The sequence below is a fragment of the Harpegnathos saltator genome, unplaced genomic scaffold, assembly GCF_003227715.2.
Source record: "Harpegnathos saltator strain DR-91 unplaced genomic scaffold, Hsal_v8.6 scaffold585, whole genome shotgun sequence".
Classification (NCBI taxonomy): domain Eukaryota; kingdom Metazoa; phylum Arthropoda; class Insecta; order Hymenoptera; family Formicidae; genus Harpegnathos; species Harpegnathos saltator.
This window is the reverse complement of record NW_020230410.1, coordinates 160001-179762: the sequence shown is the minus strand read 5'-3', so window position 1 is coordinate 179762 and position 19762 is coordinate 160001. Positions and strand designations below refer to the sequence as shown.

At 44.6% G+C, this 19762-nt stretch overlaps 4 protein-coding genes across 6 annotated transcripts in view; 2 read left to right on the top strand and 2 right to left on the bottom strand.

The window, feature by feature from the left end:
* Window positions 1-955: 955 nt before the first annotated feature.
* Aduk (unc-51 like kinase 3 homolog Aduk) lies at window positions 956-6666 on the bottom strand. The gene is made up of 9 exons (XM_011141776.3): window positions 6494-6666; window positions 5943-6411; window positions 5327-5478; window positions 4865-5079; window positions 4528-4754; window positions 3889-4150; window positions 3576-3761; window positions 2256-2440; window positions 956-1103 (listed from the first exon to the last, which is right to left on the bottom strand). The coding sequence occupies exons 2-9, from the start codon at window positions 6027-6029 to the stop codon at window positions 996-998; spliced, it is 1422 nt and encodes a 473-aa protein (XP_011140078.1). The 5' UTR covers window positions 6030-6411; window positions 6494-6666; the 3' UTR covers window positions 956-995.
* ari-1 (E3 ubiquitin-protein ligase ariadne-1) lies at window positions 6597-11549 on the top strand. Of its 3 annotated transcripts, none has more exons than XM_011141806.3 (8): window positions 6597-6779; window positions 8346-9207; window positions 9281-9454; window positions 9540-9605; window positions 9684-9899; window positions 9985-10542; window positions 10643-10869; window positions 10977-11549. In XM_011141806.3, exons 2-8 carry the CDS (start codon window positions 8998-9000, stop codon window positions 11056-11058), a joined length of 1533 nt encoding a protein of 510 aa, XP_011140108.1. In that variant the 5' UTR covers window positions 6597-6779; window positions 8346-8997; the 3' UTR covers window positions 11059-11549. The 3 variants fall into 3 exon arrangements, with proteins under 3 accessions (XP_011140108.1, XP_025159793.1, XP_011140099.1); XM_025304008.1 differs by lacking the exon at window positions 6597-6779 and adding an exon at window positions 7250-7356; XM_011141797.3 differs by lacking the exon at window positions 6597-6779 and adding an exon at window positions 7307-7492.
* A 3465-nt stretch (window positions 11550-15014) lies between these two features.
* LOC105183539 (uncharacterized) lies at window positions 15015-17214 on the bottom strand. The gene is made up of 3 exons (XM_011141768.3): window positions 16121-17214; window positions 15408-15866; window positions 15015-15325 (listed from the first exon to the last, which is right to left on the bottom strand). Exons 1-3 carry the CDS (start codon window positions 16367-16369, stop codon window positions 15206-15208), a joined length of 828 nt encoding a protein of 275 aa, XP_011140070.1. The 5' UTR covers window positions 16370-17214; the 3' UTR covers window positions 15015-15205.
* A 1710-nt stretch (window positions 17215-18924) lies between these two features.
* Window positions 18925-19762, top strand: part of LOC105183477 (synaptic vesicle glycoprotein 2B) — a 16005-nt gene continuing 15167 nt past the window's right edge. Inside the window, exon 1 of the mRNA XM_011141734.3 lies at window positions 18925-18949. The gene's annotated coding sequence lies outside the window, so the exon portion shown is untranslated. The remainder of the gene's footprint in view (window positions 18950-19762) is intronic.

The window sequence follows — 19762 nt, the reverse complement described above, 5'->3', positions numbered from 1 at the left end:
AAGAAAGAAAGAGAAAGAAAGAGAGAAAGAACGCGCGCGCGCGCGAAAGAAGGAGAGGGAGAGACACGTATATACTAACGAAAACACGTTTCAACGCAATAACCCACTGTTACTAGCACACACCGCGTCGTTGCTGTTGATGAAGCGCGCAATGGTCTCTGCATCGATGTAGCATTACGTTGCGACACACGCAGGCTACACTTCACTCGTCGGCAAATGCATGCTGCGATCCTCTCGTTCTGCGCTTTTCTACTGTTTTACTATATCGAGACGGACTGAGAGAGGCCGAGCAGGGTACAGACCAGATTTGAATGTGGCACACGTTGCCAGTTCTTTCTTGTACTCGTCACCCCGCATAACTCTCCCCCTTCAGGCCCCCTCATCCATTGGTCCTTATGTACTTAACGGTTGCGACGTTGCCGCACATCCGGTATCGTGTAGCAACGTGGTGGGGGGTGGAAGAGTGGGAGGTAATACATAGAATCAAGAGTGGGGATTATATGAAACGGCGAACGACAGGGGGGCTATATACATATGTATACGTATATATGTATATACGAAAGGAGGGAGGAGAGCGTCGCTCAGAAATGGGAATTTTCCATGAAGCTTCGCGATAGCCGCGACCGTTATTTGGTCACGTGGTTATGCCGGAAATCGTAAGGGTGTATCGTGAGGCGACACGCGCGCCCTCTTCATTCGAGTTTGGAGCTTATTTAGAATTAAATTGACCTTTCTAAAGTTCTTTGTCTAAAACGCTGAGTTGCTTCTTTCAGTTGATGCATGCTAATTAAATAATCGCGAAATTGTTGCAGTATAATGAATATAAAGTTCTTTATTATTACACTCCATATAGTGCAATAATTGGCTCTGCAGTAATTAATTTGAGGCATAATAAATGTGCTACGTGGCAAATTGCTGCCTACACATGGTGGCAGTACTGAAGAATAACAGAGAATTGTGACGATGAAAATACTTTATTATTATGCTTACAGAGCTTATTGTAACACGCATTGTTCGTCGGATGCACGTTGCGACGAGTCCTCTATATCCTTGGTGGCTAAAAGTCCTTTAGTGCTTTCAGCTTCCTGCATCCATATTTGTACCTGTTGATGAGGAATATATAAGTTTCTCGTAAATGACTGTGAATATCTACACACGACCCCATTAATGCCAATTCCAATTAGTTCAGGTTTTGATATCCAAATGTATATTTAAACATTCGTTTATCCTAACTAGATATTTTGAGAGAATATTCGGAGAACCCAAAATTACTTTTTCTATATCGATCACCCGTATAGCTGTACGGATATCTAGACACCCTAACCCATCTTTAACCCGAGGATACGTAAACTGAAATTGGAGGGAAAATTAACGACACTCCACGTATATGTGCACATAATCTCAGTAAATCTCAGTGCAGTAGTGCCGTAGTTAAAAAGAACCGGCCTATCGACTTTCGGTGCATCTCTCGACAAAATAATGCATATTTTAAAAGATGTCCTGCAGATGTCCTTTGTGTTCATGTGCAATAGTACTTTAACCCTCCTGCAGATGCGTCGCTTTGCCCTAACAGCTGACAACCAGTCGCGTCGTGTAGCATGTGCATGCTCCGATGCATCGTTAAAGAGTAAAAATCCACGGTCAGCTTTCCGGCACAGCTTTCTCACCAGCGACCAGATAAAAAATTAGCACGACGGTAAAATTAAGCTCCGCAGTAGAACGTATATTAAAAGTACAAAAACGCGAGTGTTTATTTGATAAGTGAAATGAACGTTACTAAGGTCAGTATGAGATATTCGGTATTTTTATCCCACCGGAAGTTTTAAGATAAGACCTCGATATGTATCGAGCGCGAGTGTTTTTCCACGAATAAACGGTCGTAGTTGCGAAATTTCCACACGAAATTGTCTCTCGCACACGCCTCTCATCCTTCACGGCAAGACCGCCATGTTTTCACGCACGCCGAGTCGATCGGCGGACTCGCACCTTTTGGCACGATTTCCTCGCGAGAGTTCCTGCGCGCCTGCTTCGCCGTTTGACACTGACACGCGAGACGACAAGCGCCCTTCGCGAGCGAGTTAAATGCTCTCGAGCCCTCCCTCCGTCTCATCGCGACGAAACCGACCCTTCGCACTCGTGCCGCCGGACCGGGTCCGTCCGGTCGCTGGCAGGATCGGGAAGTAATTGTTAATCGCTCGTTCTGACCGCCGCATCTGACGACGAAACGGCCGGCATTATCGATCGATTGTAATCACCTGTTTGTGCAGTAAATCTCGTCTCCGGCCTAACGGTTCCTTGCCCAGCAGAGGTACCAGCACGCTCAGACATGACTGAAATTTCTCCAAAGCGAGAGCGTAGTTACCCTCGGCGAGATACTGCTCGGCAGCTTCTCCTATTTCGAGCGCACCTGTCATACCCATGGTGCTCTTACCGAGGAGTCCTACCGACAAACAAGTTATTTCACGGCCACTGTTAATCATTTATGAGTGACGGATTCGGAGTCTCGTCGCGCGACGGTATCGTTCATGTCACTTCGCGACGATTGGCGCGCGTAATTGAAAACGACGATCGATATTTTTGTGAAAAAGTAACCAAGGTTGGAAAGTGAATCATCGTTACTTGTAACGTAGTTGTAGTTAAAGTTATGTTTTTTTTTTGGTAGCTACAACTTAACTTCGTTCCCCGTTTTTTCTATCTATAACTGTAACTCGACTTTAAGTAGTTACATTTGTTTGACAAGTAGTAGTAACTAATTTAATAGTTACTTTAATAGTTGTTTTATACATTTCAAACTTGAGCTTCTAGCACGATAACGCGACATGCGACATACGTTATACGCAACAAGCATACAGTTATTCTGGCTGCGTTTGGAAAACGCGCTATTGCGTCTATCTTTATCGTTAGAATACAAAACAAAGATAAAATGACGCAATAATTCTGATAGTCCCCTCTCCGAGCGCAATTTGTATTTCTTTCAAAAAAATGGTACACCTATTGGAGATTTCCATCACACATCGCCGGTTCTTATTTATCAGCGTTCAGTCTGAAGTGCGCTGCGTGGTTTTAGTTATATAAAAAATTCAAATAATAGATGAAACATCTCAATTTTCGGAGAAAGATAAAATGCCATGGCCAGTATATGCAGAAATATTCGAGTTACAGCAAAAACTTGGAAATGAGAACAACTTTGGCATTTTTCTGCCCAGTTGTTATTAAGAAAGTCTTAAGAAATAAATATGAATTGCTTATTTAAATTAATCTAATTTGTAAAATTTGTAAAAATTATATACAATATGAGAAATATAATAATCAACGGACCACTTTTGTATCAAATTGAAGGAACTTACACAATTACAAAATTTAAAATAATAGCACTATTATTGTAAAAAAGTAACCGAAAAGTAACGACGACTCGTTACTTTCTAAATAACTACAACTGTAACATGTTATTTTTGAAGGTGAGTAATTTGTAACTGTACCTAGTTACTTTTTCAGTGAAAAAACTGTAATTGTACTAGACATTTTTACAAAATAACTTTTCCAATCCTGAAAATTACGAGATATAAGATACACACGTAATTCGTTATACGCTGTGCTTCTCTCTAAGGACGGTATCCTTTGCAGGGAAGTGCCTCCTTTGCCCTCGGCCAACGGTCGCTTGTCCTTTCCGTCCACGAACGCAGTTTTGAGAGTTTCCGCTCGTCTTATATAATCGTTCACACGTTGTCGTAGTACTTCCTTTCGCTTCGGATCGCTTTCATCTAATCGAACAATCCAGCATTGTAACGATGCATTCGTCGTGTGATTTACACGCGCGAGTTATTTCAACCGGGGAATTAATTGTGCTGTGAGTATCGCGGAAGGAGAGCCGCGAGTGGCATCTCTTACTCGTCAAAATCGGAATGAAGTATCTTAGAGCTTCGCAGTAGAGATAAAATGCCTCCTTCGAATTCTTCACGGCATCCGCCTCGACGGCTTTGTGCACCAACGTCACTGCCTTATCGTAATTTTCTCTCGTGGGCGCGTGCTCCAGGTCCAAAAAGTCGTGAGCGAAAAATTCGTCGTACGTTATCCGATCGGCGGGGTTATGCTTGAGCAAAGCCATCAGCAAATCCTTACACGTAGCCGACACATGTGCCGCCTTCGGTATCTACGGTGAACAACGTATCGGTGACTCATGATTAAAGAACCACGTTCAAAATCGTAACTTAAATCAACGCTCTTTACACAAAGATTATCCGGTTGAGTTAACGTAGCAGCTTCCACGTAATTTTTAAAACAATAATCCCGTGAGAAACAATAAAATTTTGTAGCTCTCACACCTAACCCAGAGAGTGCGGCGCTACGCAATGCGCTGGGTCGTGAAAAAAAAATGAGAGCGACGAGAAGAAGAAGAGATGGACTGAGGAGAAACTGAAGGAAGAGCAAGCATAAAGGACGGTTTTCCTTGCGTATAAGATTGAAGCAGACTTTGAAGCGCACGGAATCTTTCCTAAGACGAAGAAAATAAGTCACAGAGCGACGGACCTCAATCGGCCGGCAGTCTTTGATCTTCTCCGCTAATTCCTGGAAACTACTGCTAGAATAGGGAGCTTTTCCGAAAAGGCACTCATACATAATCACCCCCACGCTCCAGAGATCAACGCGAGCGTCGTATTTGTGCTTCAACAGCATCTCGGGCGCCATGTAAAGCGGCGAGCCGCGTATCGCGAACTTGTGCTCCGAATTCGTGAGGTACTGCGCGAAACCAAAATCTGAAAAGGCGCTTGTTACTGACACAGATCATACGCCGCTGTCGGCCGCAAAGTTGTCGCGTTTCTCCCGCAAAAGGGGGTAGGAAGCAGAGACTCGATTGATTACCAACCTCCAACTTTGAGCACTAGCCGCGGCTTCCTCATCAGCAATAAGTTCTGCGGCTTAAGGTCCATATGGCAAACGTTATGATCGCGCAGGTATCGCAACGCCAGTGCGAGCTGTTGCAGAAATCTGCGACAAACGTTTTCGGGCAGACGGTGCTGTTTCTTTATGAAACTCGACAAGTCTCCGCCGTCGCAGTATTCCATGGCGATGTAAATGTGCCTACAGTTGTACGTACATATAGATTTTTCTTTTTCCAGAAAGGTGAAAGAAGCGCGCGCGCGCGCGCGTGTGTTACATAATACAATAATACAATTCCTTATCGGACCGCGCATTTGTGCGCGTGTGTGTGTGTGTGTGTTGTGCGTATACGCGCGCGGGCGCGATTATGTTAATTCGAAATAGGTCGTCGCACTTTACAGCACGAAATTATATCGCGAATAGTATCGTAAGATCTCACGTAACGAACCCTTCGTCCCAGAAAAAGTCTCTCATCTCCACGATATGCTCGTGCTTGAGGACATTTAACAGCTTGATCTCCGTCACAAGATTGTCGACCGCTGATTTCGAGAGCGAGGCTTTATCCACGCACTTGATAGCGACTACTTCTCGACTCGCACCCTGTGAACCGAACCATCGGGAAGTCGATAACTATTTGGAAGAGCATTTGGTCATGCTTAAAAAATGCACTTGTATCTCGTTGGCGGGTATCTCATCTATGGAATGGAAAGTGGTGTGTGTGTGTGTGTGTGTTTAAAAGGTCGAGGAGATGCCAACAACCGACAGCTAGACGAGGATTGTGTGCGTTTATCTAAATGGAGCCACGGTATAAAGTGCCACGGAGAGACTTCACTTGGCAGCGTGTCTCTTCCTATTCCTCTCCTCTGTGCGGATTGCGGGTAAAAAATAAGGAATAGGCGGGAGAAGCCATGAAGAGAGACACGCAGAGTGTGTATAGCACAGCGCATTGGCAACGTAAATAAACATACGCATGCTCTCCGCGCGATACTAGCTACGATCCTGCCGCTCGATACCACGCCATTTCCGATTCGAACCTCAAATGTGTGCAACGCACGTATACCTACCTTCTTGAACCCTTTGTACACGGTGGCATAGCTCCCGGTGCCGATCTTTTCCAGCAGGCAGTAATCACTCACGTTCGGCAGGCTCATTTTTCTCTCTCTCTCTCTCTCTCTCTCTCTTTCTCTCTCTCTCTCTCTCTCTCGCGGGATTAATTTAATCTTTCCACGACATTTGCGCCGGTTCGTCGCAGGGTGGCAGCGCACACTTGAGAGAGCTTCTCCGGCACGCGCTGCACGTGCGCATTAAAGTGCTCTGACATAGGCGTGATCACGTGTCGTCGATAAAAACTTTCCTCTTTTCCGAAGAACTTTCGAACTAGCGCACACTAGTGCGATATCAGTCGGAACGAGAGAAAATATATGTCTTCACTCTTCGACTTTTTGCCGATTCATACCGGTTCGTAAATCCTCCGAAAAAGAGCAGAGCAGTTAAATCGGATGTGATCGCGCCAGCAAGTCCAAGACAATCGATCTGACGAACGTAACGAATTACAAAAAAAAACCGCTAGATTTTATAAAAAAAAGAAAAAGGAGCCATCTTTCCCAGTATGTACATTTCTCAGGAGCGTAGTCCGACCCGGTAGTGCCCCGCGCACGGCTTTTCGTGCATGGCGCGTGAAGGGCGCGTTAGGATCTCGTGCGGGCCACGTGGAGGTGTCGTGCTCGCTCGTTAGGCGAACATGTCCTAAACACGTTCCTTCGCTGGGGAACGTGGTGAACCGTCATCGATTCGAGACCGTCCGCGACGTTCTCGACGCTGTGAATCACGGCAACAATGCACTGCGGAACATCGATAATCTCCACGTTTCATTCCGAAGGATGACAACGCACAGTGCAAGGGTGAGAATGCGGAAGACGCAGAGGTAGACTTATGGCGCGTCCGCAATACCGCGAGTTGGAATTTTCCGGAAAAGTCAGTCGGACGCTCGTCGAACGACCCGCGCGACCCGGGGTGTCGCGAGCGCGAGCGGACGAGAGGCGGCCGTGCGATTTAGCGCGAGGAGAACAATCGCGTATAATCAGCTGTGCACGCGCGACACACTCACACGACTTCACGGCGCGCTGCGACGGAAGTCAACGCGGCGCGATGTCACACGTGCGGCGTGCGTGAGTGTGTGACAGCGACAATTCGCCGCAGCTCGTCACTCGCGTTCAACGACAAAGGAAACAACGGAACAACCTCGCGGAATCTACCGGTGCGCGCATTTCTCCCGTCCACCGAACCCGCCGTTGTCCACGACCTCCCGTGATCCTCCTCCTCTCGCGCCCGACGACGGCGACGACGACGGTGGCGGTGGTAGGAAACAACGGCGTGCTCGTTCGATCGCCGAGAGATCCGAGATGCCGCGCGTCGCCACGGACGTGGCAGCAGTGGCCGAGCTATAGACTCGTTCGAGGCTCTCTTTCATGGCAAACGGTGCGTTCGAGGTTGACTCGGGGGGTCCTAATCGTCGCTGATCGCGCCGCTCGTGCCCGTTGCAATGGGCGAGGATAAACGCGCGCACGACGACGCAAGCAACATGGCCTCGTAGTTCTGTGCTGTGCTGGTGCTCGTGAGTGCAACGTTCGCGCTTTCAAGTATCGCGCGTCCAACAACGCGGTGCAAAACACGGCTGTTCCAGGAGGCGAACTCTCATTCCGCCGTGGCGTTCGCTTTTCTTTGTCTCCGATACGCGAGGCGGACGAGTTTTGACAAAGCCGACCGCGATCGTATCATGTCAGTCGCGTGTAATTGATCGTCCCCGATTATTGTTTATCGTCGTTCGCGCGGTTCTCGATCGCAGCCCGAGCTCATCACCGAGCACTGAAATTTCGTCGATTTATCCCTACGGACGGAACGCGCTCCTCTCGTGTCACACTTCCAACGTTTCTTTGGCGCGCGCGCGCGCGCGCAGCGCGAGCAAGCACGAGGGATCGAATTGTGAGAAAGAGAGAGAGAGAGAGAGAGAGAGAGAGAGAGAGAGAGAGAAAAATCGGATTTTTCCTTGAGGTTTATTATAGCGCGCGCACGGCCGATTATCGAATTGCCGAGTTGCAACATGCGCGTCCTTCGTGACCGCGTATTTATATCGGACTGTAAAAATCGTAGTCCTCCGAGATCGTGCCCGCTTATTAGGATGCGCGTTCCGCGCGACACGTAATTGTGCTTACGCAAGGTGGACGTACACGCAAAAGTGGCCTCGACTGAACTGACTCGCTGAACGTGAAATATCAATTCCGCGGGGGCATGCGTTGTTAAATGATCGCCCATTCGACGACGCTGTATATACGCTGGCTCTCCTCTCGGTCAACCCGTGCGAGCATCTCCGTACGCCGTGACATTAGCTGTCAGTGCGTCAGATGCCGGAGTGTTCGTTTCGGATGTTTTGGCAGCTGATATTTGTCCTCTTTCTTGCCCCGTAACAGAAACGTCTGAAAATTCCACGAGCTTCCGCGCTGCCGCGGAAAGTCGGACGGGCGAACGCGGCGGGAGTCGGTGGCACGACGTCGTGACTCGGTGACGCGTTGATCCAGCCAGAGGCTGCCTCGCTTGATGCTTTATTCGGGGAAGTATCAAGGATCAAGAAACGATGACGTCATGTGCTGAAACATAAGCTGTTTTCATCTCGCTTCGTCGGTAGCATCATCTCGCGAGAGCACGCAAGTGCGAGTGACGGGTTTTTCGAAGTCGGCGAAATTACACGCCGTCGCATTGCCGCACGGTGAACCGAATAGGAGCAAAGAAAGGAATCTCCCTGATTGTTGTGAAGTATAACGCGAATTTCGCCCAGCACGGATCGTGTACGAATATACCGTCACGATTAATATGCCAAGTTTGTGTTGCACGCATCAGTACCGTAGTATCTTGTATGTGTAACGTGCATTTTATTAATATATACACTGATATGCTATTGGCGTATCAATTGTAAACGACGGCACGTATTAAACGACCAACGTAAGCCAACGTACAAGCCTGAGGACTGAGCTGATCGTATGCTGTGTGCATAGTTACAGCATATATATTCATTGACCAGAGAGGAACATTAGTGTAAGAACTGTTTGTTAGTTTTGCACGACGATGGATTCGGAAGAGGAAACGATTTACGACGATGTCGACTCTGGTAACGAGTCGAGCGGCGATGACGTCGACTTTGCCATGGAAATAGAGCCTGGTAATCCACGTGAACGAGCCACCGATGTCGATGACTATCCGTTCGAAGTGCTTTCCACAGAGGAAATTGTACAGCACATGGTTGATTCTATAAAGGAAGTTAATACGGTTGTCGAAGTAAGTTCTACGAATAAGTCTCTGCAGTGTCTGCAGGGTAGGATAAACATTCTACACGTGTGTTGATCCGCAGATACCGGCAACAACTACACGTATCTTACTAAATCACTTCAAATGGGATAAGGAAAAGCTGATGGAGCGTTTTTATGATGGCGATCAAGAGAAACTCTTTGCTGAAGCACGAGTTATTAATCCATTCAGAAAAGGCCCTTTAATAAGTAGAAGTCGATCCTCCCAAAGTTCCTTGGTAAAGATATACTCGCTTATTTCGATTATACTTTTCTCCTCGTTATTAACAAATCAATGAAAATTATATTTTTAATGTTTAATAGTCCAAAAGAACATCGACAAATGGTACAGAAGAATGTGGAATCTGTTTCATGATACTTCCATCTTCAGTAAGTAGATTTAGTAGTAGTTGGGGATTAAAAAAGACAATATGATAAATTCTTTACAAAATCTATTTAAAATGTCAGATGATGACTGGTCTTGAATGTGGGCATCGTTTTTGTACCGGATGTTGGGGAGAATATTTGACGACTAAGATCATGGAAGAAGGAGTTGGGCAAACCATAGCATGTGCTGCTCACGCTTGTGACATCTTAGTAGATGATGCTAGTGTTATGCGGCTTGTCAAGGACTCCAAAGTTAAACTGAAGTATCAGCACTTAATTACCAACAGCTTTGTTGAAGTAAATATTTGTTGATGTGTGAATATTTGTTAAATTTATAAGATATCGTCGAAATAAGCACTTGTTACATTTTCTTTCCTCTTAGTGCAATAGGTTACTAAGATGGTGTCCTTCTCCTGATTGTAATAATGCTGTTAAGGTCCAGTATGTAGAATCAAGACCAGTTACCTGCAAATGTGGACATACCTTTTGCTTTTATTGTGGTGAAAACTGGCATGATCCTGTCAAATGTCATTTACTTCGCAAATGGATTAAAAAGTGTGATGACGATTCAGAAACATCAAACTGGATCGCCGCCAACACAAAGGAATGTCCCAAGTGTAATGTTACCATTGAAAAAGATGGTGGATGTAACCATATGGTCTGCAAAAATCAGAATTGTAAAACTGAATTTTGCTGGGTTTGTCTCGGACCTTGGGAGCCTCATGGTTCTAGCTGGTACAATTGTAACCGCTATGATGAGGAAGAAGCTAAAGTGGCTAGGGATGCGCAAGAAAAATCCAGGTCAGCGTTACAGAGATATTTATTTTATTGCAATAGATATATGAATCATATGCAGTCACTAAAATTTGAGAGCAAACTGTACGCCAGTGTAAAGGAAAAAATGGAGGAAATGCAACAACACAACATGTCATGGATAGAGGTATATTAATACAATAATAATAATAATAAAATATGAATTTTTGAGTTTATCGAATATAAAGTATATATGAGCATTCACTAGTACTTTTCATCTTTTTCAGGTGCAATTTTTAAAGAAAGCGGTTGACATTTTGTGTTCGTGTAGGCAGACTCTTATGTACACTTACGTTTTCGCTTATTACGTGAGGAAGAACAATCAATCTGTGATTTTTGAGGATAACCAAAAAGATTTGGAGAGTGCCACCGAATGTCTCTCTGAATATCTCGAGAGGGATATCACAAGTGAAAATCTTGCAGATATTAAACAAAAGGTTCAGGATAAATATAGGTAAGAGATTTGTACATGTTTGTGCTGCTATTATAATTTATAATGTCCTTTATTTGCAAAACGTTTATATATATATATATATATATATATATTACTTGCTTTTCAAGATACTGCGATAGTCGAAGGAAAGTGCTTTTAGAACATGTCTATGAAGGATACGAGAAGGAATGGTGGGACTACAAGGAATAGAGAATTTTTACTAGTTTTACTTCTTGGGGTGTGACACAACAAATCCTCTTCCTTCCCACTTCTGCCCCAGCTGTGATAAACCAAGAAAGCTAACAAGAGACAGAAATGGAGCATGTCACAAAGTGATAAACGTTATATGCACTTTAAACATATAATATGGTTTGTAGCGACACGTATACCATCGTTTATGATGAATATTGAACTCGACCTATTAAAATTCAATCAGATCAAGTTGACAATATTTTGATTTGCGCTTACTGTGTGCTGTTTATTATTGTAGGTTACCCTTGATAAAAGTACCCCATTGTTTTAGATAATTATAAGAATATTAATTGTATTATATAGAACAGACGAAGAACAGACATCACATTATTATTAGATTGAGCAATATGTTGCAATACAGGATGGGATCTCGGCTACTAAAATCCGTTATTTTATTCAACACACGTTTCACCAACTTTTACCAATAACACAGGATCTTTTCAATTTTACTAGTTTTTTTTTATCCTATTACTTTTAGAGATAGCTGTTTTAGATGTAAACATCCCAAATGAATCAGGTACAACCAAGACGAATCATCTTAACTGTTTTGCTCTATTTTGGACCACAATACGTCCAGGCTATAACTGCCAATCTTTAAGAGACACTAAATTATTATATGCGTATCGTCAGTGTTATGTATTCGTCTTTAATAATAGAACCTCCTGTTCTCTCTTGCTTGTGTATTCGAAAAAATTAAATACAAAACACCATGTAGGACAGTGAAAATATAATACATTATTTTCTTTATCCTATTTATATTTTTAATTTCTTCACAAATTTTTCCATCGTGCTCTAAATGAAGTATTAGTTACTCATACTGACGTTGCGCAGTTTAAAGGGGGCCAAGTTTGTGATATCTTTGACATGCACCATACTCCATATTTACATATAAAAGTAGAACACTGTGTGGTCGACAAACATTATAATAAAAGATGTATTTATATTATCACAAGTTTTTTCGATTGAAAAATTGACTGTTCGACTTTTGTCTCGCGCCAAATTGTAAAATACTTTTGTCTTAACTTGTATTTGGTATAGCTCGCAATTTGAAATACGAATCTATCATGCTGCAAATAATTTGCAACATCCTGTTCACAAGAATATCTTTAAATATTTTGTATGGTAGCATCGATCAAGATAACGATTATAATCCTACATAAGTTTTGTATTCAGGTATTTTCAACTTATTTTGATTGAATTTGTTGATTGAATAGCTTGCTCTTTGTCTCTTTCTTCCTTTTCATCTCTTGCTCTCTTATTTTAATCCGCTTCATAAACCATCTCCATAACGCTGACGATATGTTTTATATACCATTAGCTAACTAATTAATGATTGATGACTATAATGATGATGATCACTTATTGCCAATATAAGTGGTAGCTGAAATGAGTTCCATTTGTACAGATATAATATAGTTATATATATATTCACATATATAAATATATAATACTTAAATATAGTAATATCAACAATAGTAGTAAAGTAATAAAAAGTAGGAAATTTTGAAGATTTATTAAATGAAAATTGTTAATCATTGCTATATGATGCACATTAGAGTCTGAAGTAAAAGTTAAAATGCAGTTGTTTTCTGTACAGTCGCAAAATTTTGATTAGAGAGAGAAAGAGAGAGATGAGAGAGAAATAGATGTATAAGAAAATTGTTAGATATAATCGTCAGAGGTATTCCGCTCTAGTTTACGATTTTATATATTATAAAATTGTTTAATTTGCAAACTATAACATATTCGAAATTCTCTTTACGATACCGACATAAATAAAATTCGCAGGTATCCTAAACTTCTTGTATATGACTCGAACTTGAAATTTCGAATAGTGTCTTCGTATTCGCGAAAATTGTACATGGCATATGTGTAAAAGTTGAAACATTTAGCTGTCAAGTCATCAAACATATCTCGGAAGGCACTATACAATCAGTGATGCGAGCTTTTAATTGCATTTTAGTTGGTATAAGTTGCAAACTCGTGTCAAGAATTTCTCTGTCCATTCGTTTTTGGTATTTATGAATATTTAATATAAATAGCAAAACTTACGCGATAATAAAATAAGCTATTTTACTAGAGTATAGTATAGGAAAACTGTGGCTTTACTTTTGTAGTTACAAATCGATATCATACATTGTCATCATCTCCGTGAGATCTCTACAGATAGATATCTCGTCATTGTTCGGTGTTGTCTTTCGTTAACATCACAAATGCATAATATATATTGTAAATATATTACAATATATATAGTGTAAAAATCTTAAAGATTATATAGATCTTGGTGACATTACGAATATAAAAATATGTACGAGATTTTGATGCTGAAAAATGACAGTTAATATATATTTCCTTGACAGAGAGAAATGTACCCTCCTTTCTTTGGTTAAGAAATAAAGAGACGCAAATTATCCCAGCACCCTTACTATATGATATACTCACCATTAGCTGTGTATCCAAAATGTTTATACATACAATTAAAATTGTTCACAGTCGTGGAAATCAATAAGCTCGAAATATTTTTAATAAACGTATAAAATGTAGCCTTGTTTAAATAAGTACGTTATTTTCAATAAAATCAGTGTGCGAATGAGGTAAAATAATAATTGTACCACTCGGAAGCTGCGCTCGCTTGTACACGCATGACATATCCTATAGGAAAGAATGACATTGCTTATTTTCGAGTTATATAAACATGCAGTAAACATAATATCAAATGTTAATGTTCTTTTTATTCTTAGTTGATTGATACTTTAGATTACATAGATATGATTAAGAGGATTATGTTTGTTGCAGTGTGGGGGAATGATATTTATCTTATATGAAGTTAATATTTTTGATTATTTTGCGAACGTATATACATTAGAAGTACGTCGTTTACAGTATTTCATAGTGGTTAAGACTGATCCTTTCTGACATATGACATAATGCAACAGTATGTTAAGACTTATCACTTATAATTTATGACATATTAAAAATGCTCTTCTACATTGACTCTCAAGGTCATACATTTCTCAAAGTCTTTCTGGAAAACAAACTTACTTATATCAATACAAGCCTCCATATTACTTTATGAGTGATGTTTATTTGCAATATAAGTGTGAACGTTTCATAAAATTATGTTCAAGTTTTCACAGTAGTAACATGTGCTCTACCCTGTAAATTTCCATTGATAGTAGTACTTGATATTGTTTTATATATAAGAAAAATTGCTAAATTTACATCGACAAATTACTCATTTCTGCAGCAGATACTTTCTTGCAGTTTCGTTTTCCTTCCTTCGATAATGATCATAGTAATAACCCGTTATTTTGCAAAAGTATTTATTCTGAATAAGTGTATAAAATTTTTGTGAGTGTATTGGGATATATCAACGTATAAGAAAGTAGCCACTATCTGGATATATCACGGTACATTTCATAGTAATTGCATTATCGATATATATCTTAAAGTTTAAAAAAACTCTCTGTGCGGATACGATCAATGTGGTCTCTGACCAAATGATCAAACATGCTCGAAAAGAAATTTGTTATTTAATGTAATCTCCTACCTAACATATATAATATACATATAAATTATAAATAAATAGATTGCGTCTACCTAAATTCAATAAAATTTTGAGATTCTCGTTTCACATAAAGCTCTAAAGCAACAATTTTGAGTATTATTATTAGAAATTACTTCGATATAAAATATTGTAAAATTAAATAAGGTGTTCTGCCTACTAATTTCACTAGTTCTTTTTATAAGATATTGCAATAGGAAACTAGTGTCACACATTGTCTGTCGCTCATGCTATGTATGTATTGGCTGGAGTTATATAAAATGTGGGATGATTCTAAGCCGAGTGACATTGATATGAAAATTATGTGTGTCAACGCGTTGAAGTATCTTTTGTTAATCTCTCGTATGTTCCCCGATAGAGACATGGGCGAGTACGCCGTTTGGATCAAACCGTTCCGACGTCCACGTGAAGTGTTGTAACATTGTGCGTACGTTATACGAATTTCTTTATATTTCTTTCGAGTGTGTTCTCACAGAACATAAGTACGCGAAAATTTCTTGGACGAAACACACTTAGACCGCACGATTCTGTGAGATTCCATCAGGAAGTTACCGACAAGATTGTAGCAATCAAACCGAGAGTGGCTCCGGTCATTAACAAGCTTCTCCAAATTGCTCCGCTAACTTCATCCGCCACAGGATACTCTTTGCACAATTGCTCCTGCAAAGACACGAGGTATGTGTATTTTGTGTAAAACTTGGCGCACCCTTTGATGATTTGACAACAAAATCCATGTACTTACCCATCCATAGCCTTTGATAAAGTGTGCCACATTCTCACCAACGTATCTTGAGACATACAATGGCAGTTTTTTCTTAAGAGTGTGCATTCTTTTATCTCTAGCCCATAAGGCCAATCTGCCCATAAAAGCATACAAGCAAACAATCTTAGCCCATGTGGTAACACCGTGTAAAAACAGTTCATTGGCGACTCCCATGAATGCTTCATATGCAGTATCCGGGACAACATTCAAACGGTTTACCATACTTGCAAAGAGAATGCTGTGTTTGTTGAGCATTTGATACACATTGTGCCTCATACTGCGGGATATTGGGTCCCGGGATATAAGATAGATATCCTCCTTCAACAAATACCGCATCACATCATTAGCCAGACTCTCCGCAGTCGACTCGATGGAATCCTCGTGGATATTGTACCGCAGGGGTGGGGCCAATTGTGGGAAGAGATATTGAAGCCGTATCTAAAAGACAAAACGTCTCACTGTGAGCCAAGTAAGTGCAATTCCCACACAGTGAGCGTAACGAGAAATAATACATTGCAGGGGATGAGAAATTGCACAAGAGTCAAATTCAACATCCGACCGCAGCAGACGCAGTGATCGGCAGTGATCGGAGTTCAATTTGACATATCGATGCTTGACATTTGACGACGGTGCCGGCAGCTCCGCGGACCGAGTGAGCGTAAAAAAGCAACTCGACCGCCGATATACGATACCTGGCAAATTTCGAAGAAAGACATAGCGCGGTTAGCAGCGCCGACCGCATATCGGCAGACACCGTCCTCGTCGTCGTCGGCGGCGGTGGCGGCTCGCTCGTTCGACGAATTCCTGTTACCGGGGGGATCGCATTCCAGAATGCCGCCCACTCTGGAATGCAGTTCCCCCCGCACCGAAGCACCGTGCCCCTCTCCGCCCTCCATACCGACGATCTCATTGTTCATCACCGTTCCGTCGTCGCCGGCCATCCTGATATCAGAGCACGCAAGAGAGATGTATCCTCTTTATATCCAGGTCGTCGTACGGTCTCTATCACGTCGTCTTCACGTCGTCGTGTCGTGACACACACACGTCGTTCTCTCTCTCTCTCTCTCTCTCTCACCCTCTCACTCTTCTCTTTCTCTCTCTCTCCCTCTCTCTCTCTCTCTCTGTTTCTCACATCTCGCGCTGCTCTCCGGAATCGTCTGACGTCGTGAATCGATCGCGTGCGCACCCGACGAGCCGGATGAACGAGCGCGCGGTCCTCGAAAAATTTCAACCAAGCAACCAACCGACCAACCGATCGACCGACCGACCGACCGACCGACCGACCAACCAACCGACCAACCGACCAACCAACCAACCCGGCCAACCGACCAACTAGCCTGCCAGCCAGCGACGAAACGCTCCGCTCTCTACTTTCCCGCGGCCATTTCCGAAGCCGATGCCGAGAAGCCGAAACCGCCGCCGCGCTGTTTCCTCTCTTGCTCCGCGTCGCACCTAACTCTCCCGTACCGCTCCCTGGCCTGCCGATGCCGCCAACCAGCCGACTCACGAATGTTTTACATCACCACCACTACCGCTTATCTCGACTCTACCCCACCGCGCCGCGTAGTGCCGTGTACCGATGACGTAGTTTAGCGGTGCTCGACCGGCAGCTGGATGTCCGATTCACTCCGTCCGACTCGACGGTCTCTCTCTTCCCGATACTCCGACCGAGGTCCGACAGTCGTCAAGATCGACCCCGACGGGCATTACGCGAGCATATCTCACGGTATCACTAGGATGTCCACCTCGGCTCGTCGTTGCTGACACGCCGCAAGGCGACGTGCCGGCTGAGCGCTTTTGAGAGCCGCTGGAACACCGAACAGCGCGGAGCGCGAGCGCGCCGACGGGGCACTCTCACGCTCACCATCGCAACACGCATTACACCTTTGCACACCATCATGCAGACTCTCTATGGATCATTCACGTTTTCTCCCCACCACCGCACCGCCCCGACACGTGCACCGTGTGCATACACGCGGGCCAACCGCGCGGTGTGTTGGTGTCGCGCGTCTCTGTCTCTCCTGGGCGCCGCTCCCGCTCGCCTCCTCGTTCGCGCGAGGCGCCGCCGATAACCTCAACCCTTTCTAGCGCGCGCTCTCACGCACGTGCGCGCAGGAGCGCGAGCGGCTTAATGTACCTGTGTGTGATATGTACCTTGTGTGAACGGAGCGGAGGAACGGAATTTTCGATGGAACGCGGAGTTCGTTCGAGAGATGAAGCATACACACACACACACGCCTCTCGCCTGCGCGCATGCATAGATCCGTGACTGCGAGGTGTAAGTTTCCACAACCATATATCTTCAGGCGCGTCTCGATTGAGACTGAGAAAGAAAGGGGTGGGAGGGAGGGGAGGTAGAGAGAGAAAGCTCTCCGAGAGGAAATTTCTCGGATTAATGGAAATTCTTTGTCATCGTATAGGTCATTCGCGCTTTGCCTCGTCCTCGTGCCGTGTCTGAAAGAAATGATCAGTCAGGATTGTGGTGTCCTGAACGGGATCGCTCTTTCTAGTATACTGTCGTGATATTATCCTTCCCTTCGGTAGGAACGCGTCTCGCTCGCGCGCGCCACAGCCGCCACCGCCGCTGCCGCCGTTGGGAAACTCGTATTCATTCATTCAACTTTTCCGCGGCTGGAATTCCTGAGAGAATTGCGCGACGCGCGGCTCGCGCAGTGAGGTGCAGTGTTCGCCGAGTAGTACCGCGGGAAACGGTGAAAGTCTCGGTCGTAACTACCAACCGGCAAATGACCGGGGACAAAATCATCCGTAAGAGACCGATCGAGATCCGTGATTCTCACACGGCTCTCGGGTCAATTTGATAGAAAGCTACGCTAGGCAGCGAAAGTTTTCTTTTGAGCACCGCCCCTTCCCCGCCCCTCCCTCCCCCGATGAAAGAGCTAAGGATAAAAGATCTTCGTCTCTCTGGTATCGCCAACAAGAACGTTATGAATGCTACCTAATTGATACGAACGGTAGAGTCCATTATGAAACGCCCGTGACACACGGCGGAGGGTCAGTTTCACTCCGCAATTGATTGAAGGTGTTCGTACGGGCGGATAAACCCGCGGACAATAAGACGACGTGGGGCATATTCAGCGAACGCTGCACGGGGCCGGCGGTGCCATAGTGCATTTCCACGAAAGGATTATTCTCAAACTGGTCCGCGTGTTAGCCGGCTCTCGAGCAACAGCGAGCGGCTATGACGGGGGGACGGCAGTGGCGTACGCAGTCGTACGCGTGCCCTCTGCACTGGGGCGCCCGAACGACGCACTCGCAGTCCTTTTCTCGCCGAGGCGACGTCTCTGGCACGAGAACGCCGGTGAAATTCTCATCACCCGCCGGGGCTAGTTACGCCCCTGGCGCGACGCGCCTCCTCCGCGCGCCGTTCCGCGTGCTCCGTGCCTGGCCCGCGATACCCACTCCTTTCTGCCGGCGGTGCAACCTTCAAAGGCCACTGAATGCGTCCATGAATGAAGTAGGAAAGTTGCGGAGTACAGATCGACCGGATGTGTGCATACTAGGTGGGTAAAGAAAACGAGAGCCGGCTACGTCAGAGCCGGGCTGTCGATCAAACCAGTTCCAGATCGTTGTCGGTGATACCGGGCTGAATGTACCGTATCCGCGTTACGCCCCATTTTATGCAGATACTTAACCTTAGAGTGCAAGGCTTAGCGAAGCAAACGCGCCGTTCAACATTACGTGACGTGAGCGCGGATCGCGTTGATCGCACGGCGCAGAGAAATCGCGCGTCGAAGACGACCCGAAAATCTCGCGCTGGCAATTAGCCGATTTAGCGTTCGAGTCTCAGGCGGTGCGATGCGATGCGATGCGATGCGATGCGATGCGATGCGATGCGATGCACTCTAGCCGGTTCCGAAGCGTCGCAAGCAGCGAAGTACCTTACCTTTCACGTCGAGGTGAGAGACAGCAAAGACGTTGAAGACGTCTACCGAACGTTCGCCACCGGACACGAATAAATTGACGATATGACTCGTCGCGCGAATGAGATTTGATAGGGCCAAATTATTTCCGTGTCGCTCCTTAGAGCGACGGACACCCGGGCGAGGGGGTGTACGTGAGGAATGGGAGATCGTGGACCATGGAAATTTTGATAATGTAACGAGGAGAGGACGTTGCCGTTTACGCACCGAGCGCGAACTGTCATAAATAACAGTTGTCTGAATTGATGCATTGTCAGGATATCGCGCGCGCGCGCGATTTTCGTCGCGCGAAACGGACCGTGGGAATATAATGGCGCGAGTGAACGGCGCGCAATATTTCAGGGGAACTCATGGCAACCGCCTCTCGGTAGCGTTTTCTTACCGTCATTCATG